Source organism: Myxine glutinosa, chromosome 8 (genome assembly GCF_964187855.1).
Source record: "Myxine glutinosa chromosome 8, kmMyxGlut1.1, whole genome shotgun sequence".
Taxonomy (NCBI): Eukaryota; Metazoa; Chordata; class Myxini; order Myxiniformes; family Myxinidae; genus Myxine; species Myxine glutinosa.
Window position 1 is genome coordinate 151,572,740 of NC_136268.1, and position 27,535 is coordinate 151,600,274.

A 27,535-nucleotide genomic window follows, 5' to 3' on the forward strand; every position below is an offset into this window, starting at 1 on the left:
AGGGTGAAAAGCAAGTGATAACAGTATAGTAGAGTTTGATGACACAAAGGGATAGTGAGGGTGTAAAATAGTATATATAAGTGATGATGGTGAAATATCATTACCAAGTATGGTAAGGGTGAGCAGCAAGTTCTTCCCGCAACAATTGTGACGAGTGACGCGAGAGAGTATTTGGCGTGGACGGCTACCCAGTTCCTTCAGATGTTCCTGATCCATCCGTACTTCCACATGCTTGGCCATTGCATATACCTGGTACACACAGAAACAAACAAAAAACCAAACACACGGAAAATCATTGTTTTTTTGTTTTTTAATGAATCAGTTCCTCATAATGCACATAATAGATTAAATGAACAACACTAATTCTATACAACATATACTAAACTTTGTTTTAATAGTATAAATTAAATAAGTTTAATAAATCAAATGAAGAAATTGCACGAATTCTACACAACATATACTAAACTTTGTTGTAATCTTACTATAATTCACCAAATGTCTGTCCGTCTGTCCGTCCGTCTGTTCCCAGGTACCGCAAAAACGGCCGAACCGATCAGAACAAAATTTTGGGTGGGTAATCCTGAGACCCCCTGGAGGAAAATAGGCGATATTGTTTTTCCAATTTTTTCCACAATTTTCCAATTTCCAATTTTTCCAATTTTCCAGTTTTTCCAAACACGATGGAATAATATTTACTGATATAAACAGTGATGTGGCTTTTATTGAAATGCTACAAATACTGCTTAGATTTTGATGGTTTGCGTGTGATATGATTTAACGGATGTTTATATAAATCGTTTAAAATAAAAAAAAGCCTTCAATTTCTGATATTTTACCTTTTCGTTTGGGCCTCCCAATTGAAGCCCTGCCCATAGGGTGGGTATGGTTGCTAGTAGTATAAATTAAATAAGTTAAATAAATAAAATGAATAAATTGCACTAAATCTATACAACATATACTAAACTTTGTTGTAATAGTATAAATTAAATAAGTTAAATAAATAAAATGAAGAAATTGCACTAAATCTATACAACATATACTAAACTTTGTTGTAATAGTATAAATTAAATAAGTTAAATAAAAGAAAATGAAGAAATTGCACTAATTCTATACAACATATACTAAACTTTGTTGTAATAGTATAAATTAAATAGGTTAAATAAATTAAATGAAGAAATTGCACTAATTCTATACAACATATACTAAACTTTGTTGTAATCGTATAAATTAAATAGGTTAAATAAATGAAATGAATAAATTGCACTAATTCTATACAACATATACTAAACGTTGTTGTAATAGTATAAATTAAATAAGTTAAATAAATTCAATGAAGAAATTGCACTAATTCTATAACAACATATACTAAACTTTGTTGTAATAGTATAAATTAAATAAGTTAAATAAATTAAATGAATAAATTGCACTAATTTATTATAGTTACCGCAGGCACCGTATAGTTACCGCAGGCACCTCCTGACAAATCTCACACTCTTACGATGTCTCTCCGAAAAGACCGACTGGAAAACCCTCCCATCCACTTTCTGAATAATCCTCTCCAAGAAGTTCTGTCATTCAAGCTTTTGGGTCTCACTATCTGCCATGATCTTTCCTGGGAAAACCACATTTCAAATCTGGCCTCCAAAGCCAGTCGCCGACTGGGCATCCTCCGTCGTGCGAAGTCCTTCCTTGGCACACCTGAGCTCCTCACCACATACAAGGCTTTCATCCGCAGCTCAATGGAATACTGCTCTCCCCTCTGGGCTGGTGCTCCTGCCTCACACCTAGCTCGTCTTCACGCTGTTGAAACCAAAGCATTCAGAATCATTGGAATCTCCCGCGATGAAGCTAACTCCAAGGGCCTCTCACTCACTCACCGCAGGCAGGTTGGTGGTCTTTCCGTCTTCTACCGACTCCTCTCTGGCCTTGCCCCCCCAGCTCTCTCTGGGCTCTGTCCCGCAAATATTCCTACAGGTCGCACAAGATCTGCCTGCAACCCTCTTATGGTTAAAATGCCAAAATCAAGACTCTCTGCTCACCTTCACTCCTTCATTCCTCTTTTCTCCCGCCTCTGGAACAAACTCCCTCACTCTCTTCAATCCCACTCCACCCTCCAGGTCTTTAAAACAGCTGTTCACCACCATCTCTTATCTTCCCCCATCCAAAACCTTGATCTTTTCTATCCCCGCTAATTTCACCCCAAATCCACTTTTTTGAAATACCAACTTCTGTCTTGGAAGTCCTTGGTGTCCTTGTGTTTTATACTTCTCCCACCCCCTGCCCCTTCCCATGCCTCCTCCCCCCAAGCCCTCTCCCTCCCACACATCTCCCTGCTCTTAAATGTTGTGTGCTCTCAAGTGTTTGTGTGCTTCCCCTTCTCGTCTTCCGCTCCCTCTTTTTATATATTTTGTCTGTCTGGTTGATTTGTTTGTGAGTAAATGTCAGCTCTTTCACGAGCCTCGATTCAGTATACCAAAAAAAAAACCCAAAAAAAATCGATAACAACAGACACTAAACTCAGCGGTTTTTCTCTCAGCGGTCCGTCGATTGCGCTGCAATTACTTTCGTTCTCTGTTTTTGTCCCAGTCTTTCACCCCATACTTCCTTGTTTAAAATCTCAACTCAAAAAAAAAAAACACCTCAAAAAATATTTTCCTTCTCTGTTCTTATTCGTTTATTCATTGTTCTTATTTGTTCGTTCGTTCTTGGATCACGTGTTTCACCCCCATTTCCATTTTCCATTTCCCCAGATAGTTTTCACTGCTCAATATTAAAATGTTTAAACTTTCCCCTGAAGAACTGTATTCTGTCGTATATTAGAACACCTTTTTCTTCTTCTTCTATAAAAGGATGCTTTCGACTTGCTCACCAAATCTATTCATTCCAAAAAAAAATTGCATCTCTTACAGTTCCTCTTTTCTACATTCCCGAAACTCTCCTGCACTCCACCCCTCCTTCAGCACCCTCAAACGTATTTTTGACTCAAAGGTCACAAGAAACTCATTGTGCAATAAATGTTCATTTCCCATTAATCGTACACTTTCTAAAATCGAATCTCACCCCTCCCCTCCAAATCTTCCCCATCGTCATAACTTCCCTGAAAATGTCTGCTGCTCTTCTTCTGCTCCAATCGGCTCATCTGATCATGTGCTTGTTAAAGTGGACATCTCTCTGACCATTCTCAGAGAGCCTCCTCAGTGTCGACGAGTCTGGCATTTCACTCAGGCCAACTGGCACGGTCTTCAAGCAGCCATCAATCATCTGGACTGGTCTCCCATCTCTACCGCCTCTGACATCAACTCATCCTGGGAATTCTTCCAAAGTAAATTGCTCTCTCTCCTGCACAGATTTATCCCATCTCGTCTTCAGTTGTCATACCCTTCCTCCCGTCCATGGTATACGGATTCTTGTGGTGAGGCTGTTGCCCAGAAACAACTTGCTTTCGTCTCCTGGAAAGCAAATCCAACGGAAGAAAATCTCATTTCCTTTCACAAAGCCCGAAACAAGTGTGTGTCCACCCTCAGGAGAGCCAGGAAACAATATCTCACCATTCTCAAGACCAAACTCTCTTATCTGTCTCCCTCTTCCAAATCCTGGTGGCGTCTGGTCAAATCTGTTTCTGGTGTTTGTTCCCCCTCCATCCCCTCCCTCACCTCAAACGGCTACACGGCTGACTCCGCACGTGAAAAAGCTGAATGCCTCAACTCTGTGTTTGCCTCGAAATCTTGTGTCCCAAACCCATCCCTCTCTGTACCCACCATACCCAGTCGTACCCAGCTGCTCCTGGACTCTGTGTCCTTTCCTCCTGACAAGGTGGAAAAGTTTCTGTCAACCCTCAACTCTGATTCTGCAACTGCACCAGACGGCATCAGCCCATGGGTCCTAAATTCCTGTTCTTCCGCTCTTTCACTCCCTCTCTCTGTTCTCTTCACCCTCTCTTTTGCTCAAGGTCATCTTCCATCTGCTTGGAAATCAGCCAACATCACCGCTTTGCACCAAAAAGGTGCAAAAACAGATCCTAGCAACTACAGACCAATCAGCCTTCTCCCAATTATCAGCAAAGTCATGGATTCCATAATTGCTTCGGATATGAAATCTTTCCTCTTCTCCAATGGCTTGATCTCCGATCATCAATTTGGTTTCAGACCTGGTCACTCTACTCTGGACATGCTGCTTCTGCTTTCTCAACAATGGATGGAGGTCCTCAATGCCAAACAGGAAATTAGAGCTGTCTCCCTCGACATATCACGTGCCTTCGATATGGTCTGGCACCCCGCTCTGCTCACCAAACTCTCCTCCTTTGGTATCCATGGAAATCTCCACGCATGGCTGGCGGACTTCCTCTCTAGTCGTAGTCAACGTGTGGCCCTGAATGGGTTTCTCTCATCTCCTCTTCCTGTTCAGGCTGGAGTTCCCCAAGGCAGTGTTCTGGGCGCTGTGCTTTTTCTGGTCTTCATCAATGATCTCTCTGACTCTCTTGAAAATCCTCTCTATCTCTTTGCTGATGACTCTACTCTCTGTCGCTCCATTCCTCATCCCTCAGATCGGCAGTCTGCAGCCTCCTCAGTCTCTGCAGACCTGGACAAAATCACAGACTGGGCAAACAAGTGGAACATGTCTTTCAATCCTGACAAGTCTCACACTCTTACGATGTCTCTCCGAAAAGACCGACTGGACAACCCTCCCATCCACTTTCTGTGTAATCCTTTCCAAGAAGTTCTGTCACTCAAGCTTTTGGGTCTCACTATCTGCCATGGTCTTTCCTGGGAAAACCACATTTCAAATCTGGCCTCCAAAGCCAGTCGCCGACTAGGCATCCTCTGTCGTGCGAAGTCCTTCCTTGGCACACCTGAGCTCCTCACCACATAAAAGGCTTTCATCCGCAGCTCAATGGAATACTGCTCTCCCCTCTGGGCAGGTGCTCCTGCCTCACACCTACCTCGTCTCCACGCTGTTGAAACCAAAGCGTTCAGAATCATTGGAATCTCCCGCGATGAAGCTAACTCCAAGGGCCTTTCACTCAATCACCGCAGGCAGGTTGGTGGTCTTTCCGTCTTCTACCGACTCCTCTCTGGCCTTGCCCCCCCAGCTCTCTCTGGGCTCTGTCCCACATATATTCCTACAGGTCGCACAAGATCTGCCTGCAACCCTCTTATGGTTAAACTGCCAAAATCAAGACACTCTGCTCACCTTCACTCCTTCATGCCTCTTTTCTCCCGCCTCTGGAACAAACTCTCTTCAATCCCACTCCACCCTCCATGTCTTTAAAACAGCTGTTCACCACCATCTCTTATCTTCCCCTATCCAAAACCTTGATATTTTCTACCCCCACTAATTTCACCCCAAATCCACTTTTTTGAAATACCAACTTCTGTCCTGGAAGTCCTTGGTGTCCTTGTGTTTTATACTTCTCCCCACCCCCTCCCCCCCCCCCCCTTCCCACGCCTCCTCTCCCCAAGCCCTTTCCCTCCCACACATCTCCCTGCTCTCAAATGTTGTGCTTGTGTGCTTCCCCTTCTCTCCCCATCTTGTCTTCCGCTCCCTCTTTTTATATATTTTGTTTGTCTGCTTGATTTGTTTGTGAAATAAATGTTAGCTCTTTCACGAGCCTCGATTCTGTATTTTAAAAAAAAAACAAAAAAAAAACTTGTAATCGTATAAATTAAATAAGTTAAATAAATTAAATGAATAAATTGCACTAAATCTATACAATATATACTAAACTTTGTTGTAATCGTATAAATTAAATAAGTTAATAAATTAAATGAATAAATTGCACTAAATCTATACAACATATACTAAACTTTGTTGTAATAGTATAAATTAAATAAGTTAAATAAATTAAATGAATAAATTGCACTAATTCTATCCAACATATACTAAACTTTGTTGTAATAGTATAAATTAAATAAGTTAAATAAATTAAATGAATAAATTGCACTAATTCTATAACAACATATACTAAACTTTGTTGTAATAGTCTAAATTAAATAAGTTAAATAAATTAAATGAATAAATTGCACTAATTCTACAACAACATATACTAAACTTTGTTGTAATAGTATAAATTAAATAAGTTAAATAAATTAAATGAAGAAATTGCACTAATTATATAACAACATATACTAAACTTTGTTGTAATAGTATAAATTAAATAAGTTAAATAAATTAAATGAAGAAATTGCACTAATTATATAACAACATATACTAAACTTTGTTGTAATAGTATAAATTAAATAAGTTAAATAAATTAAATGAAGAAAGTGCACTTATTCTATACAACATATACTAAACTTTGTGGTAAAAGTATAAATTAAATAAGTTAAATAAATTAAATGAAGAAATTGCACTAATTATATAACAACATATACTAAACTTTGTTGTAATAGTATAAATTAAATAAGTTAAATAAATTAAATGAAGAAATTGCACTAATTATATAACAACATATACTAAACTTTGTTGTAATAGTATAAATTAAATAAGTTAAATAAATTAAATGAAGAAATTGCACTAATTATATAACAACATATACTAAACTTTGTTGTATTGGTATTCTTTGAAATAGTTGAATGCCAAAAGCAAAAACTTCAGGAATTTGTAATTGATTTACGGACTTGATTCTGACTGTCCGGAACATCAGCTGGGTTCCGTTCTTCATCGAGGTTTAGAGATTTTCAGCCCCTAACCCAACAAAATGGTGGGTCAAACAACCTCAGCATGGGACTACATCCATCGGTCAGCAACTTCAGTTGTATCCACACAGTCAGTCCATCGGGCAATGCAACCTCACTTTATAACTCTCTAATGATAGCATATACATGTGTGTACATAATGTTGAGGCTCATGGAGGACAGAGAACATAGAATAGATCAGGATGTAACAGGACAAAAGGAACAGTAGAAAGAGATTGTTGGACACCAACAGCAGGGTCGAGGAACAAAATAGAGAGAGACTTGGAAAATAATGGATGTAGGGAACGATGATGGCTAGAGGAGGACATCGGGATGAACAAGATGGATACAGCTATGAACCCTCAGGAAGGAAAAACTCCAAACTTGGAAAGCGGTGGGCTTTGGGAGGGTGAATGGGGATAGAAGTGATGATAATGGTTGTGATGGGGGGTGATCCTACAGGTGGTGAACAGATGTTTTGAAGCCCTGAAGGGCAAATGAGATCGAAGAGAATGAGGAAGTTGTTTCCACAGGTAGGAAAAGAGAGGAACAAATGAGTGGAGGTGAGCAGTGAGTCTGAATTTTCGGAGTTTCACCAGAAGTTGGTTCGTAGCAGACCACATGTGCCCTGCAGACACCTGGGGGAGAAGGGGCAGAACACCAAAAGGGCAGGCCAGAAAAGAGTCGAGAAAAGACAGAGACACCACCTACCTGTCTATTATGTGAAAGTGATTGGCACAATACCAGAAAGGAGGTGGGTGGTAGAAGACAGAGACACTACTGACCTGTCTGCAATGTGAAAGTGATAGGCCCAGAGACTCAGCGTCATTGTGGGAGATTCAGGTGATCTTGAAGGCCTTCCTTTCCACAGTATCAAGCTGACCAAGGTGTGAGGCAACGGTATCAGCCCAGAGTGAAGATCAGTACTCCATTAAGCTGCATATGAAGGTCTTGCAAGTCGACAAATGTTTGGGTGTCCCAAGGAAGGACTATGTCCAATGGAGGATGCCCAGTCGGCAACTGGCTTTGAAGACCAACTTAAAAGTGTGGTTTGTCTAAGAAAGATCATGTCTGATAGTGAAACACAATGTTTTGAGTAACTGAACTTCTTCTTCAGGGTGGGTTTGCCATTTTTCAGGAGGGAAAGACATATTCCAAGTGTTTGACCAGCTTGTGATTGTATCAAACTCTGCAGAGAGGGAGAGGGCTGCCGCAGTGCCGCATGCCTATCTGAAGAGTGAGGAATGTTATGCCAGAGGGTGGAGTCATTAGTAAAGAGATAAAGAGAATTTCCCAGAGGGTCAGAGAGATGGTTGATAAAGATTCTGAACAGGACTGGGCCCAAAACACGGTCTTGGGGCACTCCAGCCATGAATGGGAGAGGAGATGAGAATATTCCATTGAGAGCCAGGCATTGGCTACCAGAATAGAGGAAGTCAGTAAGCAATGTGTGGAGTTGGCCTTGGATGCCATACGCAGAGCATTTGGAGATCGAGGCCTTCATCAAATGCTTGAAATTTGTCAAGGGAGACGGCCCTGATCTCATGTCTGACATTGAGGGCCTACAATCATTGTTGGGAGAGAAGAAGCAGCATGTCCAAGGTAGAGAGACCTGGTCTGAATCCTAGCTGGTGGTCAGATATGAGGATATTGGAGAGGAGGAAGAATTGAATATTCCCTTCAATTATGGATTCCATGACCTTGCTGATGATTAGAAGTAAGCCGATACGTCTGAAGTGAAGGGGATCAGTTTGCAATGCAGTGATGTTGGCCGATTCCCAAGCAGATGGAAGATAACTCCCATTAGAATGGGAGTATGTCTATAAAGTATATATGCAACAATTAGAATGGGAGTATGTCGATAAAGTATATATGGTACAATTATAATGGGAGTATGTCTATAAAGTATGTATGCTACAATTATAATGGGAGTATGTCTATAAAGTATATATGGTACAATTAGAATGGGAGTATGTCGATAAAGTATGTATGCTACAATTATAATGGGAGTATGTCTATAAAGTATGTATGCTACAATTAGAATGGGAGTATGTCTATAAAGTATGTATGGTACAATTAGAATGGGAGTATGTCTATAAAGTATGTATGGTACAATTAGAATGGGAGTATGTCTATAAAGTATGTATGGTACAATTAGAATGGGAGTATGTCTATAAAGTATGTATGCTACAATTAGAATGGGAGTATGTCTATAAAGTATGTATGGTACAATTAGAATGGGAGTATGTCTATAAAGTATGTATGGTACAATTAGAATGGGAGTATGTATATGAAGTATGTATGCTACAATTAGAATGGGAGTATGTCTATAAAGTATATATGGTACAATTATAATGGGAGTGTGTCTATAAAGTATGTATGCTACAATTAGAATGGGAGTATGTCTATAAAGTATGTATGGTACAATTAGAATGGGAGTATGTCTATAAAGTATGTATGGTACAATTATAATGGGAGTGTGTCTATAAAGTATGTATGCTACAATTAGAATGGGAGTGTGTCTATAAAGTATGTATGCTACAATTAGAATGGGAGTATGTCTATAAAGTATGTATGGTACAATTAGAATGGGAGTATGTCTATAAAGTATGTATGGTACAATTATAATGGGAGTGTGTCTATAAAGTATGAATGCTACAATTAGAATGGGAGTATGTCTATAAAGTACATATGGTACAATTAGAATGGGAGTCTATAAATTACGAACTATAAAACCACACAAAACAAGTCCGGATGAGGGTATGCAATCTTATGATTATTCGTTGTAATTTAAATAATGTTTCAGAGTTCTTATTATATTTATTGTATTTTCTTTATCATTTGCTGGCTTTTTAGAGTACTTGCTTCAATCTATTAACTCTAGCTCCATGTGTTTGTAAATGTCGCCTAGCTGTTTCAATCTATCAATAAGTTCTGTGTTGTTTGTAATGCATTGCATTGAAAGCATTGGAGGGCCTTTCACTCACTCATCACAGGCAGGTTGGTGGTCTTTCTGTCTTCTACCGACTCCTCTCCGGCCTTGCTCCCCCAGCTCTCTCTGGGCTCTGCCCCCCAAATATTCCTACAGGTCGCACAAGATCTGCCAGCAACCCTCTTATGGTGAAACTGCCAAAATCAAGACTCTCTGCTCACCTTCAATCTTCATTCCTCTTTTCTCCCGCCTCTGGAACAATCTCCCACACTCACTTCAATCCCTCTCCTCCCTCCAAGTCTTTCAAACCTGGACCGTCACCACCATCTCTTGTCTTCCGTCATCCAAAACCTTGATCTTTTCTACCCCCGTTAAAATACCCCAAATCCGCCTCTTTAAATCTCCAACTTCTTTCCTGAAATTTCTAGAAGTGTTTATTTGCTTTATACCGTGTATCCCTCCCTCCTCCCCCAGCCGTCTCCATTCCACAGATCTACCGACGTCCCTGTTCTCTTATGTTGTTGTGCTTGTGTGCTTCCCTCTCTCTCCCCCTCTTGTCTCCCGCTCCCTTTATTGAATGGTTTATGTGTCTGTGCATGTTTTCATGTTCAATGTGTTAGCTCTTACACGAGCCTTGATTCTGTATACAAAAATACATATGTACATAAATAAATTTGCTCTGATTATATTATTTTACCAGCAAGTATTTATTTATTATTTTACCATCTCTGGTGAAGGCATTATCAATTGCTCTGTGCAATGTTGTCTTGTGGAATATTAGTGTCCAATATGGAAAAATCATGACTTTATAGGCATTTAATTTCACTTTCGTTTCTTTTTGTTTACAAGATGATTATTAGATTTTTTTGATCGTGGGAAAGTGATGTAATATAGGGGAAAGGCAGCATGCTAACAATGGGGTGACAGGCCTACATGCAGGGGAATGAAGGAACAGGAAATTAGGAGAGGAAGAGGAGAAGAAACATAGCAACATGCAAGAGGATGATTGGGTTAGGGAGCTTAATGGGGGTATAAAGGATCATGGTTAGAGTTGTCAGATGACTTGGGATGGTGAAATACCACTAACCTGAAGCCCTGGAGGAAAGGGTGGGATTGAACAGTGTCAGGAAGTGATGCCCACTGTAGAAACAGATAGCTCTGCGCAACACCAGCATGGACAGGCCATGACGGACCCAAAACCAGGTCGTGCTTTGCTCAAGCCCTCACTCGTTCGTTCCCCGTTGTTGTGTGAGCCCCAGTATTTATTTTTCGCACCATAATATTACGAATAGCATGGTAAGTTCCACAAATGGGAGAAAAGGTGGAACAGGAGTGAAGGTGAGCAGGAGGACCTGAATTGTGGCAGTTTACCAGGTGGTGGTTACTGGAAGAATGGATGCATCCTGGAGGAGTTGGAGAGGGTCAGTGGACCGAGATTAGCAGAGGGAGCAACACTGGTGGAGAGAGCTTCAAAGCAAGCAGACGCCACAATCATGTATGAAATTTAAGATCAACAGATCTTTTGTTTCTGCCTCATCATGGGAGATATCAAAATGTTAAGAGCTTTAGAATGCACAGAATCTAGAAGGGACAGTTTTGATGCAAAGTCACCACCCCATAGGCATAGGGGAAGCCAACCCCATAGGCATTGGGGAAGGCAATGAATCCGTAAGTAATAGATAAAGGGTTTTTAGGTTTCAATTAGTTTTCATTTTTAAAGGAATGAGTGGAAACGACAACTCGGTGTTTGAAGCGTTTTTAAAGTTTATTCTGTTTGTTTGGATTGCATAAAATTACTTTTTTATTATTGATTCGTACTTACTGATTGCAATTATTTAAAAATAAGAAAACATATTAGATGTACCGGAAAATAATGTAATTTTCAAAGATTTGTTTAAACACAGTTTAAACACAGTTTAAACTAGAATGGCACTCAGTAGAGAGAATACCTCCGCCTGGTTGGCCATATCACTCAATGGTGAAGAATCACTCAAAAACCTTCTACTAGCTGGATCTGGATCTTCACCAAAATAGAATCGATGCTTCCTTGTCACATACACAACCTGTCCAACAAATTTTGTCCAAATCTGTCGATAACTTTTTGGGATATCCTGCTATGTATCGTTTTTGGCCCAATCTCCCAATGGTGAAGATTCACTTAAAAATTAAATAACTCTCATATCCGAATCCATATTCAGATCTTCACCAAAATCGAATCGAATCGTCCTTGTCAGACACCCAACCGGTCCACCAAGTTTCGTCAAAATCTGTCCACAACTTTTTGAGATATTTTGTTCACAGAGAAACGGACAGACAAACGGACAGGCGTGAAAACATAACCTCCATCCACCTTTGGCGGCGGAGGTAAAAATGACATTACTTTCCGGTTCGCCTAATATTCCTCTTATTCTTTTAAACATGAAAACAATTGTGGTTGGTATTCTGCAGTTCGACTCCTTTGTTCATATTGAATTAAAATTCACTAGCAACCGTACCCACCCTATGGGTGGGGCTTAAATTGGGAGGCCCAAATGAAAAGGCAAAATATCAGAAATTGAAGGCTTTTTTTATTTTAAACGATTTATATAAGCATCTGTTAAATCATAATCACACGCAAATCATCAAAATCTAAACAGTATTTGTAGAATCTCAATAAAAGCCACATCACTCACTGTTCATATCGGTAAATATTATTCCATCGTGTTTGGAAAAACTGGAAAATTGGAAAAATTGGAAAATTGGGAAAACAATACAGCCTATTTTACTCCACGGGGTCCCAGGATTACCCACCCAAAATACTGTTGCGATCATTTCAGCCGTTTTTGCGGTACATGGGAATGGACGGACAGACGAACATTTAGTGAATTATAGTAAGACTAGTGTGACTCGGCACACTCCGCGCGCCTCACCACACGTCGTTTCAGAAGGATAGGCATCTTTGACCATTTCGGTGCCTTTTGGGTCTTTTGGGTATTCATGGTGGTTTGGGTCTTCAGGGCCATTTGGGCCTTCAGAGTCTTTTGGATCCTCTTGGCCTTTAAGGGTATTTTGGGTCTTTTGGGTGTTTTGGGTCTTCGGGGTCTTTTGTCTCTTCAGGGGCTTTTGGGTCTTAAGAGTCTTTTGTTTCCTCTGGGTCTTTAAGAGTCTTTGGGGTATTTTGGTTCTTCAGGGTATTTTGGGTCTAAAGGGTATTTAAGGGTCTTTTGGGGTCTTCAGGGAGTTTTGGGTATTTGGGGTCTTTTGGGTCTTCGGGGTCTTTTGGGGCTTTGGGGACATTTGGGTCTTCAGGGTATTTTTGAGCCAGGCCTTCAAGGGTATTTTCGGTCTTTGGGGTGTTTTGGGTCTTTGGGGTGTTTTGGGTCGTCGGGGTATTTTGGGTCTTCGGGGTCTTTTGGGTCTTTAAGGGTCTTTGTAGTCTTCAGGGTGGTTTGGGTCTTTGGGGTCTTTTGGGTCTTTGGGGTATTTTGGGTCTTCCGGGTCTTTGGGGTCTTCAGGGTATTTTGTGTCTTCAGGGTCTTTGTAGTCTTCAGGGTGTTTTGGGTCTTCAGGGTGTTTTGGGTCTTCGGGTCTTTTGGGTCTTTGGGGACATTTGGGTCTTCAGGGTATTTTGAGCCAGGCCTTCAAGTGTATTTTGGGTCTTTGGGGTGTTTTGGGTTGTCAGGGTATTTTGGGTCTTTGGGGTATTTTGGGTCTTTAAGGGTCTTTGTAGTCTTCGGGGTGTTTTGGGTCTTCATGGTCTTTAAGGGTCTTTGTGGTCTTCTGAGTGCTTTGGGTCTTCAGGGTATTTTGGGTCTTCGGGGTATTTTGGGTCTTTTGGGTCTTTGGGGTGTTTTGGGGCTTAGGGGTGTTTTGGGTCTTTGGGGTATTTTGGGTCTTTAAGGGTCTTTGTAGTCTTCAGGGTGTTTTGGGTCTTCAGCGTGTTTTGTGTCTTTTGAGTCTTTGGGGTATTTTGGGTCTTCCGGGGCTTTTGGGTCTTCCGGGTCTTCGGGGTGTTTTGGGTCTTCGGGGTGTTTTGGGTCTTCGGGGTGTTTTGGGTCTTCAGGGTCTTTTGGGTATTTTAGGTCTTCGGGGCCATTTGGGTTTTGAGGGTATTTTTGAGACTCTGGGCCTTCAAGAGTATTTTGGGTCTTTGGGGTGTTTTGGGTCTTCAGGGTCTTTAAGGGTATTTTGGGTCGTCAGGGGTCTTGGTGGTCTTAAGGGTCTTGGGGTAATTAAAGGGTCATCAAAGGTCTGAGGGGTCTCAGCAGTCTAAACGTAATTAATATGGTTAATTAAGAGGGTGTTCATTTTATTTGAAGAAGAAGAAGAAGACGTTTGAATCGCATATAAACAGACATACATGACGACATAACTACATAACCATATACGTTTGCTCTATTACAATGAATATGATATGATATGAATAAGGCTTACGATAACGTGTCAGTGTACCCAGAGGTAAAATGTCAAGTGTACCCCGAAGTGATGTGAACGGAGTCGGCAAGCACGATATGTTCCTGGGTGTGTACCCCGAAGTGATGTGAACGGAGTCGGCAAGCACGATATGTTCCTGGGTGTGCACCCCGAAGTGATGTGAACGGAGTCAGCAAGCACGATATGTTCCTGGGTGTGTACCCCGAAGTGATGTGAACGGAGTCGGCAAGCACGATATGTTCCTGGGTGTGCACCCCAAAGTGCTGTGAACGGAGTCGGCAAGCACGATATGTTCCTGGGTGTGAACCCCAAAGTGATGTGAACGGAGTCGGCAAGCACGATATGTTCCTGGGTGTGTACCCCAAAGTGATGTGAACGGAGTCGGCAAGCACGATATGTTCCTGGGTGTGTACCCCAAAGTGATGTGAACGGAGTCGGCAAGCACGATATGTTCCTGGATGTGCACCCCGAAGTGATGTGAACGGAGTCGGCAAGCACGATATGTTCCTGGGTGTGCACCCCGAAGTGATGTGAACGGAGTCGGCAAGCACGATATGTTCCTGGGTGTGCACCCCGAAGTGATGTGAACGGAGTCAGCAAGCACGATATGTTCCTGGGTGTGCACCCCGAAGTGATGTGAACGGAGTCGGCAAGCACGATATGTTCCTGGGTGTGCACCCCGAAGTGATGTGAACGGAGTCGGCAAGCACGATGTGTTCCTGGGTGTGCACCCCGAAGTGATGTGAACGGAGTCGGCAAGCACGATATGTTCCTGGGTGTGTACCCCGAAGTGATGTGAACGGAGTCGGCAAGCACGATATGTTCCTGGGTGTGCACCCCGAAGTGATGTGAACGGAGTCGGCAAGCACGATATGTTCCTGGGTGTGCACCCCAAAGTGATGTGAACAGAGTCGGCAAGCACGATATGTTCCTGGGTGTGCACCCCGAAGTGATGTGAACGGAGTCGGCAAGCACGATGTGTTCCTGGGTGTGCACCCCGAAGTGATGTGAACGGAGTCGGCAAGCACGATATGTTCCTGGGTGTGCACCTCGAAGTGATGTGAACGGAGTCGGCAAGCACGATATGTTCCTGGGTGTGCACCCCGAAGTGATGTGAACGGAGTCGGCAAGCACGATATGTTCCTGGGTGTGCACCCCGAAGTGATGTGAACGGAGTCGGCAAGCACGATATGTTCCTGGGTGTGCACCCCGAAGTGATGTGAACGGAGTCGGCAAGCACGATATGTTCCTGGGTGTGCACCCCGAAGTGATGTGAACGGAGTCGGCAAGCACGATGTGTTCCTGGGTGTGCACCTCGAAGTGATGTGAACGGAGTCGGCAAGCACGATATTGTTGCGAATATGGAATTTGGCCTCCATATCCGCTTGTAAATATTCCCCTATTTCCCCAATACTCCCCAACTATCCCCAATCCCCCATTCCCTAGTCCCATTGTCTGTAAACAACAATCAGTAGAGCCGACCTTCCCCTTTTTCCCCCATTAAATGTCGTGCCCAGGTCCACCGCATCACACGTAGACAACTTTCGGACATCTTGCTAGTTATTCTTAGTCTATGTCAGTTAAGGACTCCTTTCCATTAATTCTGACTCTTCGTTGCACCAGAATGTGATTATATGGCACCAGTAGTGAGTTTAGGACCTTCCCTTACCTCCTTCCATCTTCTTCCCCAAACAACAACAACAACAACAACTACAACTACAACTACAACTACAATTACAACAACAATTACAACAACAACGACGCTGCGCGGGGGGGGGGGGAGTGTGCGTCATCACACCGGCTCGGTTAGCCGCCATTGACAAATGCGCTCCGGACCATGCGCTCCACGGGGTTACCACGAAGGGGCTCCTTGTCAGTCCCTCGTCAAGGGCGGAGCCGGTAACCCCCCCGCACGCACCCAATGAGAAGCGACGTGCCGATTCCATCTGGGGCGGAGCTAACGAGCCGAGGGCGTGTCACTCCCCGCCGGATATACGCAGCCACTCGCCGGACGTGACGTCAGATGCGCCCCCAGCTTGAGCAGACAAGTCACCATCTCCGAGCGCTGAATACCTCCCCGCATCTCTGGACCGGACCGAGTCGATTCTGACCTTTGAGCCCAGGTGCACCTGGAGCCATCGATCCTGCCTTTCCTAGCCATCAAACCCCGTGTGAGTCAGCCTTTTGTCCCGTTTATCTGTCGTCTGTTGGGAATAATATAAGAGTGTGTCTAAGTGCTTGTCTTTCTATGCTGTACCTCTCGTCCTTGTAATCTAACCTTCCGTAACAATATAACCTCCTCCGGAGGTCTTGAGAACTGAACCCTGGTGTCGTGTCATTTGAATCCCAGCTGTGTGTCTTTTCCTTCATTGATCTAGCGTAGCGCGATTAGTCGACTCGTTCGGGTATAATCGGGTAACTTGTGCAGACGTGGTCATACCAAAACCGCTCGGTAAATAACATCTAAGCCACGTCTGTAACAATTGGTGTCGAGGAGTGGAATTCGAACCCGGGACTAAATTTATTAGGCCCAAATTGGTAATAGAATCGATTCGGAGCGCGTTTCCCGCGCGAAATTATAACGGCGAAATTTGAATTTGTTTTACGAAAATAAAAACCCGAATTTTGAAAGTCGCGCTATGGCAGACCAAGACAGCTGGGGTCCGGTAGGGGAGAGTGAGGCAGGGTCGGTCCAGGACCAAATTGAGGGACGCGAGGAGAGCGAAGCAGTGAGGGCGGCAGGGTCGCAAAATAGCGTTGTCATGCACGAGGTGGCCACGGCGTCCACGCCCGCGACCGTGGCAGCACCGCCGATGGATTGGGGCCTATTTATGGAGAAAATGAAGGCCCTTATGGCCCAGTATAGCGAGGAAATGAGGGAGGAAATGAGGGCTCGGAGTGAGCAAATGAGGGCTCAGAGTGAGAAAATGAGGGCCCAGAGTGAGCGATTGAAGGAGCAATGGGGGGTAATGGGAAACCAAATGGGGGTAATGAGGGACGAAGCGAGGGGTACTGGTGAGAAGGTAGACAAAAATTTTGAGGGGTTAGACAATGGGATAAAAGAGGTGAGAAATGGGTTAATGGGGGTAGAAAACAGAATGGCCGCTCAAGAGAATCAAATGGAAGGGATGCAAAAAGGGTTAGAGGGGATAGAAAACACCATGGAAGGCAAATTGAGGGACATGAGGGACCAAGCGGAAAGGGAAGTTAACCAAATGGGGCAGCAGATAGAGGGGGTCAGAATGGGGGTAGAAGCCAAACTGGATGCTCACAGGGAGGAAATGGAGATGAGGGTGGCATCTGGGCAGGAGATGCAAGTGATGGGAGAGGAGATCAGAAGAGGTGTGAGTGAGGAAGTCGGAGGAGTGCGCGAGGAGGTGAGGCACTGTAAGGAGCGCATGGAGAAGGAGGTGAGAAAGGGGACTGTAAAATTGCAAAGTGGTATAGAGGAGTTGACGCTGGGAGTAGAACAACTGACAGTGGGACAAAAGGAGTTGGGGGACCAGGTAAAGAAGAACACAGCGGTAATAGAGGGTTTAAAATCGACACAGAAGGAGATGAAAAAGGACGTAGGGGTAATTAAAAAAGAGTGTCAGACGGTACATGAGGACCTGACGAGGAAAATGGACAAGGTGGTAGAGGTGATGGAGGTTAAAGAGCGGGAGGTGCGGGAGCACATAGAAAAAAATAAAGTGGAGTTAGAGGAAGAACTTAAAGGGGCGCACGAAGAGATGAAGGAGGTGAAGCAGAAATTAGAAGAAGTGGAAGAAGGGGTGAGCGAAATTAAGAAGCGACGGAGAGAGGATAAGAAAGAGATAAAGGAGGAAGTAAAAGAATTGGTCCAAAGTCTGTGTTTGGATCGTGATGATGTGCTCATTAACCGGATGAGGGATTCGCAGGTGATGGAGGAGAAGCGAAGAGAAAGAGGACCCGGTGTAAGTGGTGACCAATATGGTCGTGCGTATGATGCGCCAGGTGATTTAATAAGCTTGGGGGTCGAGATAGACCCGGATGTTCGTGAGAGGCCACTGGTGAAGTGTGCGACAGGTCTGGTGTGCGAAAGAGGGGGTGTGCGAGAAAGTCCGACTCTGGGGTGTGTGAGGAAAAAGTGCGTGCCAAGGAGTGAGGGTGCTGGCGAGAATGAGTCGGTCGTAGCGCGTGTGTGAGGGAGCACATGGAAGCGTGGTGTGGTGAGTGTTACAGAGGGTGTGAAGGGAGAGTGTGCGCAAGAGTGTGCACGAGAGAGGTGTGTGACGGACAGGTGCATGGGGAAAGAGTGCGCTGTCAAAGGCAAGGAAGAATGCACACCTGTGGTGAGTGTTACAGAGGGTGTAACGGGAGAGTGTGCGCGGGAAAGGTGTGTGACGGACAGGTGCACGAGGAAAGAGTGCGCTGTCAAGAGTAAGGGTGAGTGCGCTGTCAGGAATGGAGGTGAAAGTAGTGAGAGTGACATGGAGCGTGAGTTAGTTGTGACAGGTGAGCGAGGATGTACACCTGGGATGGAAGGATGCACACCTGGAATGGTAGAGCGTGAGTGGGAATGCACGCTGGAGTTGGTGGTGAGGCACGTGGTTGGGTGTGCGAATGAGAGCACACCTGTGATTGTCACAGAGGAGGTGACCGAGGAGGGGGCGCGAAGAGGTGTGTTAGTGAGGTGTGCGAGCAACGAATGTGTGCCACAGTGTTCGGTGGTCAGGTGTGTGACCAAGGCTGTGAGTGGAATGAGGGTACCTGGGTGTGTAAGGAAAGGTACGAGGAGCATGGGCACGGCTGGATGTGTGAGCAAGGAACGGGCTGCGGGGTGTAAGCGTCCAGGTGAAGCATCGACGTTAGACGGGATAGAGTTTAGAACGACTTATAGCCGAATCGGGCCCTCGGTGCGTGCTGGGCCTCGCTTTGAACGGCCGCGTCCGTGCTCCACTAGGCGGAGCGGGCAGCCCGATAGGAAGGGTCGTTATGGCGACCACGTTTTGTTGAGACGTGCCGGCAGGTCGAGATCGGGACATTGGATGGCTCCACGCCGAGGTGATGCGTGGGATCTCGGCCCGGGTAAACCCCCGTCCCTGCACCGAGTGCCGGACGCATCCAGCCGCTGGCACAGAACAACCCGCATTCATGGCTTGGCTTTACGAAGCCGGGCTTTGGACAGGGATTGGCGCACCGAGAGGTATTAGTGAGTAGACTGGGTGATGAGGTTAGTGTTTTAGACCCAAAATTAGAGAAAAACAAAATTTGATGATTGGCAAGGGATTGGCAGTAGTGATTGGCAGATGATGGGTAGTGATTGGCAAATTTTTAATTTGTTGAAATTTGATGTGCAAAATTGGTAGTGAGAGACCCCCGACGTGGTGGGATGGCATCCCTGCCACCCTTTCCATGTGTGGGGGCAAAGGAGCAATAGCTTATGGGGTGTATGGCAGTGAAAACTAGCCCGGGTGGGTTAGAATATTGTGTGTAGGGATCTAGCGAAGATGACATTAGGTGACGATAAGTTTAGTTAGTGACTGATACCTGTAGTGGGGAAGCAGGTAGATTAGTATGGATGATAATGACGTGGGAGCGCAATAGTTTAAAGGGACGACTGGGAAGCGCAAGTTTCAGAAGGGAGTAGTTAGCTGAGATGATGCCGTGTGTGTGAGAATTGAACAGGTGTGATTGCACAGGTGTGCAACTGGACAGGTGTGTGGAGCAGTGTATGAGTAGTAAGTGTTGTGGATCAGCGCGAATGCGCTTGGGGAGAGAAGGGTGCAGGTGGCACCAGGTGTGAGAGCACAGGTGTGCAGGTACAGGTGTGTGGAGAGAGTTGGAGTAAGTGGTACGGAGTGGTGTGCATGGTGCGAAGGTGTGGATGGGGGAAGAGTGGACCCCTTTCACGAGTACCCGGGGCGGGTAGTGTAAGTGTTAGGTAGAGGGTACAGGTAAATTGTGGTTGGATATTGGCATCTGTGGTGCGGTGGCAGAATGGTGTTGTGGATGGGTGCATTAGTGTTGTGGAAATGGCTGGGCGTGTAGCCTGTTAGTGTGTGTAGTTGGTTGGGCACTCCACCACTGTGAGGATGTCGGCCAGGTGAGGCCGCAGGTGGGCTCTGGGAGCCGGTAGAGTTGTGGATGGGGCCCGAGGATCCGGAGGACGGACCCGGGTAGCCCAGTGCCAGAGAGGGCACCGAGTGGGGAGAGCGCCAGAGGGCCTTCCCCAGGTAGTTAGGTTAGGGTGAGGAGCAGGTAAGCTCGGAGGCAACTGCAGTGGTGGAGGTGTGCAGGTGGGTAGACCCACTGGGAGAGGTACACGCCACAGCCCAGAAATTGTGCGAGGGCACCGGGAGATGAATCGGGGGAGTGAGACCCCAAATTGAAGAGCACCACAGTCTGGCCAATGGGAATTGGTTTTTAGAACCCATAGTGTAAGAGGGCCAATGGTTTGGCCGGAGAAAGACCCCGGGTAGTGTAAAGTTGTTAAAGTCACTTAGGAAATAGTTAGGATTGATGAACCTGTCGCACCATACGCAGCCACTTACCTGTGGTGATGATGATGACTCCACACCTGTGTTTTCTTTGTTTTGTTGCAGGAAATGAAATTGCTGTGTGGATTGTGAGACGCATCACGACGTGGATGAGACATTGGGGTGATTCCATCTCTCCCTCCCTAGGAGGGACTGATGATGAATTGGTAATGGCAAATTATGATGTTGAGTTGGAGATGGCAAATTATGATGAAAGTTGAAAATGGCAAATTTGATTGGTTAGGAGGGAGAGAAGACGAATTTGGTTTATGGGAGGAACGGGGAAGACAGTAGGGATGTTTGTTGATTTGTAAAGTAGATGTTTATGGGTAGTGTTGTGTTTTGTGGATACAGTAAGGGGTAAGGGAGGGGCCATGTAGGTTACCTGGTGGGGGGGGGGGGAGCGTACGGTAGGAACGTACCTGTCTCACCTGGTTCCCATGTGCCCCCAGTGTGCATTACCTTACATTGCGTGCACTTTTGCGCCCTTACCACCTTACTCACTTGTCTGCTTCTTTTGTCTCCCACCTCCGAGGATCTGGCTTTGGGGTAGAGAGAGAGGAGAGAGAGGTGCTGGCTACGCAGTTGTGGGCCTGCACTTTCGCTGCTTGCTGCTTGGATCGATACACCATATGGACCGCAATGTTTGTGGCCACCCACCATGGACCGCAGCTCTTTTGCGGCCAAGCACCACCCGTGGATGGACCTATGGGTCAACGTGGCACCTATGCCATGCAGGTGAACCACTTTTAGTTGACACCACTGAAGGCCACAATATAGAAATGGACGCGGTTGGCGCCTTTCTTTATTTTTTGAAAGAGGCAAGAAGGCCAAGTGCACCACACGAAGGCAAGACCAGCAGCAGAACATCGGCCGGCTGCGACACCACCGGTGATTTATAAACACTTTATTGGTGCACCGGATGGTGCTCACTGTGTGATGGGATGGTGCTTGATGCTTGGAAGGGGTGCTCTGCACATTATTAAAGGCCGTAGGCCACAGAGCACTCGTGGGTTGGTGTATCGATGCTAGCATGCGTGCTCTCTCTATGCATAACATCTGCATGTGTTCCTCCAAAAACAGGTCCTGGATCGTAGTGTAAATATCAGCGTAGTCTTGTGTAAATAATGCTCCCTACCGGCTGTATGTTTAGTTTGAGGATTCTTTCCGGATTCGGTTATCCTGTGGGTGTGTTTCTGTGAGGAGAAGGGTGCAACGTCGCAGGGGGACATATTTACTCATTTGTGAATATCTGTAAAACTGTCGCACTCAGGGTAGAGTTAATAGTAGAGGGAACTACATTGCGTGCCACACTAAAGTAGGTAAAAATTTATCGGGTCGGGACGCCCCGAGGGTAGAGAAGGGTGCAATGTTGCGAATATGGAATTTGGCCTCCATATCCGCTTGTAAATATTCCCCTATTTCCCCAATACTCCCCAACTATCCCCAATCCCCCATTCCCTAGTCCCATTGTCTGTAAACAACAATCAGTAGAGCCGACCTTCCCCTTTTTCCCCCATTAAATGTCGTGCCCAGGTCCACCGCATCACACGTAGACAACTTTCGGACATCTTGCTAGTTATTCTTAGTCTATGTCAGTTAAGGACTCCTTTCCATTAATTCTGACTCTTCGTTGCACCAGAATGTGATTATATGGCACCAGTAGTGAGTTTAGGACCTTCCCTTACCTCCTTCCATCTTCTTCCCCAAACAACAACAACAACAACAACTACAACTACAACTACAACTACAACTACAATTACAACAACAATTACAACAACAACGACGCTGCGCGGGGGGGGGGAGTGTGCGTCATCACACCGGCTCGGTTAGCCGCCATTGACAAATGCGCTCCGGACCATGCGCTCCACGGGGTTACCACGAAGGGGCTCCTTGTCAGTCCCTCGTCAAGGGCGGAGCCGGTAACCCCCCCGCACGCACCCAATGAGAAGCGACGTGCCGATTCCATCTGGGGCGGAGCTAACGAGCCGAGGGCGTGTCACTCCCCGCCGGATATACGCAGCCACTCGCCGGACGTGACGTCAGATGCGCCCCCAGCTTGAGCAGACAAGTCACCATCTCCGAGCGCTGAATACCTCCCCGCATCTCTGGACCGGACCGAGTCGATTCTGACCTTTGAGCCCAGGTGCACCTGGAGCCATCGATCCTGCCTTTCCTAGCCATCAAACCCCGTGTGAGTCAGCCTTTTGTCCCGTTTATCTGTCGTCTGTTGGGAATAATATAAGAGTGTGTCTAAGTGCTTGTCTTTCTATGCTGTACCTCTCGTCCTTGTAATCTAACCTTCCGTAACAATATAACCTCCTCCGGAGGTCTTGAGAACTGAACCCTGGTGTCGTGTCATTTGAATCCCAGCTGTGTGTCTTTTCCTTCATTGATCTAGCGTAGCGCGATTAGTCGACGTTCGGGTATAATCGGGTAACTTGTGCAGACGTGGTCATACCAAAACCGCTCGGTAAATAACATCTAAGCCACGTCTGTAACAATATGTTCCTGGGTGTGCACCCCGAAGTGATGTGAACGGAGTCGGCAAGCACGATATGTTCCTGGGTGTGCACCCTGAAGTGATGTGAACGGAGTCGGCAAGCACGATATGTTCCTGGGTGTGCACCCCGAAGTGATGTGAACGGAGTCGGCAAGCACGATATGTTCCTGGGTGTGCACCCCGAAGTGATGTGAACGGAGTCAGCAAGCACGATATGTTCCTGGGTGTGCACCCCGAAGTGATGTGAACGGAGTCGGCAAGCACGATATGTTCCTGGGTGTGCACCCCGAAGTGATGTGAACGGAGTCAGCAAGCACGATATGTTCCTGGGTGTGCACCCCGAAGTGATGTGAACGGAGTCAGCAAGCACGATATGTTCCTGGGTGTGCACCCCGATGTGATGTGAACGGAGTCGGCAAGCACGATATGTTCCTGGGTGTGCACCCCGAAGTGATGTGAACGGAGTCGGCAAGCACGATATGTTCCTGGATGTGCACCCCGAAGTGATGTGAAAGGAGTCGGCAAGCACGATATGTTCCTGGGTGTGCACCTCGAAGTGATGTGAACGGAGTCGGCAAGCACGATATGTTCCTGGGTGTGCACCTCGAAGTGATGTGAACGGAGTCGGCAAGCACGATATGTTCCTGGGTGTGCACCCCGAAGTGATGTGAACGGAGTCGGCAAGCACGATATGTTCCTGGGTGTGCACCTCGAAGTGATGTGAACGGAGTCGGCAAGCACGATATGTTCCTGGGTGTGCACCCCGAAGTGATGTGAACGGAGTCGGCAAGCACGATATGTTCCTGGATGTCATGAGTTATCGGCCGATTGCGTTTCACGTCACAACCAGTAAGGTCGAAAGAAAACGAAGCGTATCCAGAGGTGTGGGAAAATAACGTTAGGCTGGAGACCAAACCTAAAAATGCTGGAGACCAAACTTGAAATTGGAAAAACAACATAGCCTATTTTCCTCCAGGGGGTCCCAGGATTACCCACCCAAAAATATCGTTGCGATCGGTCCAGCCGTTTTTGCGGTACCTAGGAACGGGCGGACGGACGGACATTTGGTGAATTCTAGTAAGATGATCATATTCTGTCCAGGAATGGAGAGGACATCACCCAAATCCATTCCCTCTCGGGTTCATATACCAGCTCGGTCGTTAGAATTACTTTTGAAGGAGTCATCAGTGTCATAAATAGATTTTGTTCAGCATCCATAATATAGACCAGGCACATAAACTCAAAAATAACATTATGATAAATTATGGCGACATAAAGAGAGATAATGTAATGCTTCAATGCACTATTCTCGAAGAAAAGACTTTTCTCTATACCATAATTACACCACCAACATAATCATTTCAATGAAAAATTAAATAAAGTATCAAATGCAAAAACAGATATTGATTGTAGTTATTCTGTAATCTTACTATAATTCACCAAATGTCTGTCTGTATGTTCGTCTGTTCCCAGGTACCGCAAAAACGGCTGAACCGATCGCAACGATATTTTGGGTGGGTAATCCTGGGACCCCCTGGACGAAAATAGGCTATCTTGTTTTTCACTTCTTTTCCCAATTTTTCCAATTTTCCAATTTTCCAGTTTTTCCAAACGCAATGGAATAATATTTACCGATATGAACAGTGATGTGGCTTTTATTGAAATTCTACAAATACTGTTTAGATTTTGATGATTTGCGTGTGATATGATTTAACGGATGTTTATATAAATCGTAAAAAAAAAAAAAAAAGCCTTCAATTTCTGATATTTTGCCTTTTCATTTGGGCCTCCCAATTGAAGCCCCGCCCATAGGGCCGGTACCGTTGCTAGTACCTAGAATTTAACATTCGTGCATTCTATGGTGAATGTTCAATAATATTTTTTTTATAAAACAAGTTAAAAAGAAAAGAAATAGATTTAGATGGTACATTGGCACTCATCAATCAACAATTGTATTTGGAGAAAAGCTTGTGTATAAACAAGATAACTTCGACAAATCAAAGGAAGGGATCTTTTCCTACACTTTCTGAAACGAGCCTCTAACCTTTTAGTCCATGGGCCAGGCCAGATATCGGTACCACCTGGGGTGACCAAACCTAAGTGGTACTAAAATGTTTATTGGGTCAATATAAGTACATTAAGATGTGATAGCCTTTCCACACTGGCAGCTTTGTCAGTTTTTTGTAAAAACTTCAAATTCACCCAATAGCGGCATTGCGTAATTCATTTAAATCTTGCGGTATGCAAAGATCACATCTAATTTCAGTCAATACAGAAATAAAACCATGTGAGAAATGCTACTATATTGTAATTATTAAACATCAGAGCAAAATAAATGCATTTCCTATTTGTCTTTACTTTCTTATTGGATAATTGTGTACTCACGTTCAGCTTTTTTTCTAGGAAGAGTTCATTGCGGATAGATGTAAGCTTTTTTTTCAGCTCCTTTGATGGAACTGGTGAGATATCTGGCTATGTAAGTTATCTTTTGCAGTTCTAATTAAGGTTAATTAAGTTTGATTAGTTAAGATCAGTTAACTATGGTAATATCCTTTCCTTTTCTAGGATTAACTTACCACTGAGGTCAAGATGTGGCAGATCTTAGATAAGATTTTGTTTTGCTTTCAATGGTACTGTCAGAACAAAGAATGCATTGGATTGCTGGAACACGGATTGCTGCTTGTACATTGCAGGTGTCTACTGTAGTGTGCTGACGTCCTGAGGTGTACATGATGGATCCACCAAGTAGAGATGAAGGTGCCACCCTGCCAAGGAAGCGAGCACGCACTGACTGTATCATTCATTGCTCTAATGAAGACTCCGACTCCCTGGTGTCACCACAAGATCTGGACTCATGGAACACTTTGCTCAGGGCTGCAGAGATCAGACAGCATGCTCCACTTCTGGATATAGCCAAAGGCATTGAAGAAGGACAAATACCACAATTGCAGTATCATCGCAAATGCCGTAGCATTTTCACCATGAAGAAGTCTCTTGACTATCTCCTTTCCAAAGACCCCAAAGATGAACCTGGAGAGGTCAGTTCAAGAAGATCAGCTAGGGATGCGCCAGGTACATCAAGAGTGTATGATAAAATCTGCATTTTCTGCAACAAGTCGAGCAGATACCTAAAAGGACACAATACAAGGGAACCCCTCATCAAGTGTGTTGAGTTACGTGCAGATGCCAGGGTTCGCAACGCAGCAACCAAAAAACTGGATCCAAGAACCCTTGCCTTACTGAGCAGAGACCTTGTTGCTGCAGAGGGACATTACCACAAGTCATGCTACAAACTGTACACAAAAGACGAGTCTTCTGCCAACTCTGGTGCAGGTGAGGAGAATGAACAAAGAGAGGGTGCAGAGTATGAAGAAGCAGTGAGACAAGCCTACGAGGAACTCTTCTTGTATATCAGGAATGAATTCTTTCCCAATCCTGAAATACTGCCTATGACAGACCTCACAGGTAGGCTAGAGAGATCCATGAACACACATGGCATCACCCAAATGAAACCCTCAACGAAGAAACATGTTCGTCGTAAGCTGGAAACTGAGCTGGGAGGATCACTCCACTTTGTCTCTGATGAGAAAGGAAAGATTCTCCTCTATCCAGACAGCCTTTCCATGGATGATCTTGCCAAACAAGCCCACAACATGAAGAAGGATCTGCAAGAAGCAAGGACTGCCAGCTCTGGAGATGTCTTAACCAAAGCAGCAATGCAGCTGAGGAACCAGATCAAGAAGCAGGACGTCAGTCAAGCATGGCCACCCAATACAGAGCAGAGTGTCATTCCCGAATTGGTCAAGGAATTCCTGTATACCCTGCTGACTGGAGTGTGACTGTGCAAATCTCTCCAAGAGAGTCCAACGTCTTGCCACTTCTTTTGGCAGTGATTTGGTCTTTGCTGTCACCCGTGACCTTGCTTAAAACAGGAAACCTAGAGTCTGATTTGTCACAGGGTGTGACTTGACAAAAACATAAATATTTTGTTCAACTTGCATAAATATTTTGTTAAGTTAAGTTCGAATTTTTTTGAAAACAACCCACTTCATCTACAAAATCTGCCTTTATGTACGAGAATGACTGCCTACATTCGTGATACTGGTAAGAAAGGATCCCTATGTGGTATTTTATGCTTGTCTGTGACTGAACTGATTCTTAACAGAAAGATTGTGGTGTGAGAATAAAGGATAGTGGTAAAGTGTGTGTTCGTGCCTTTCATCCATGGGGCATGTCCATTACAAGAAGTGATAAACTCTAAAAGCTGTGAGCGTGCAAGGGCTATCATATCAAAATGCAAACTAGAGACATATAGCAAGTTAAAAACACCAAAGAGAATTAGTCACCCCCGGGTGGTACCGATACTGGAAATTTGGGATCCTGGCCCATGGACTATCTCGGCAATTCATGCAAATCAGAATATGTGTTCACTTTTAGTCCCTCGACATAAAAGGCTTCTCAGACCACATTGTTAATAATAACTTCTTGATTAATATTAATCATTGCCAAGTAA

The 27,535-nt window shown here is 44.8% G+C and overlaps 1 protein-coding gene across 1 annotated transcript in view; it reads right to left on the minus strand.

Moving 5' to 3' along the window:
• The window catches only part of SLC1A2 (solute carrier family 1 member 2), a 192,731-nt gene that overhangs the window by 125,445 nt on the left and 39,751 nt on the right, over window positions 1-27,535 (minus strand). Inside the window, 1 exon segment of the mRNA XM_068125411.2 lies at window positions 105-249. Coding sequence (XP_067981512.2) covers window positions 105-240 — 136 coding nt within the window. The 5' untranslated portion in view covers window positions 241-249.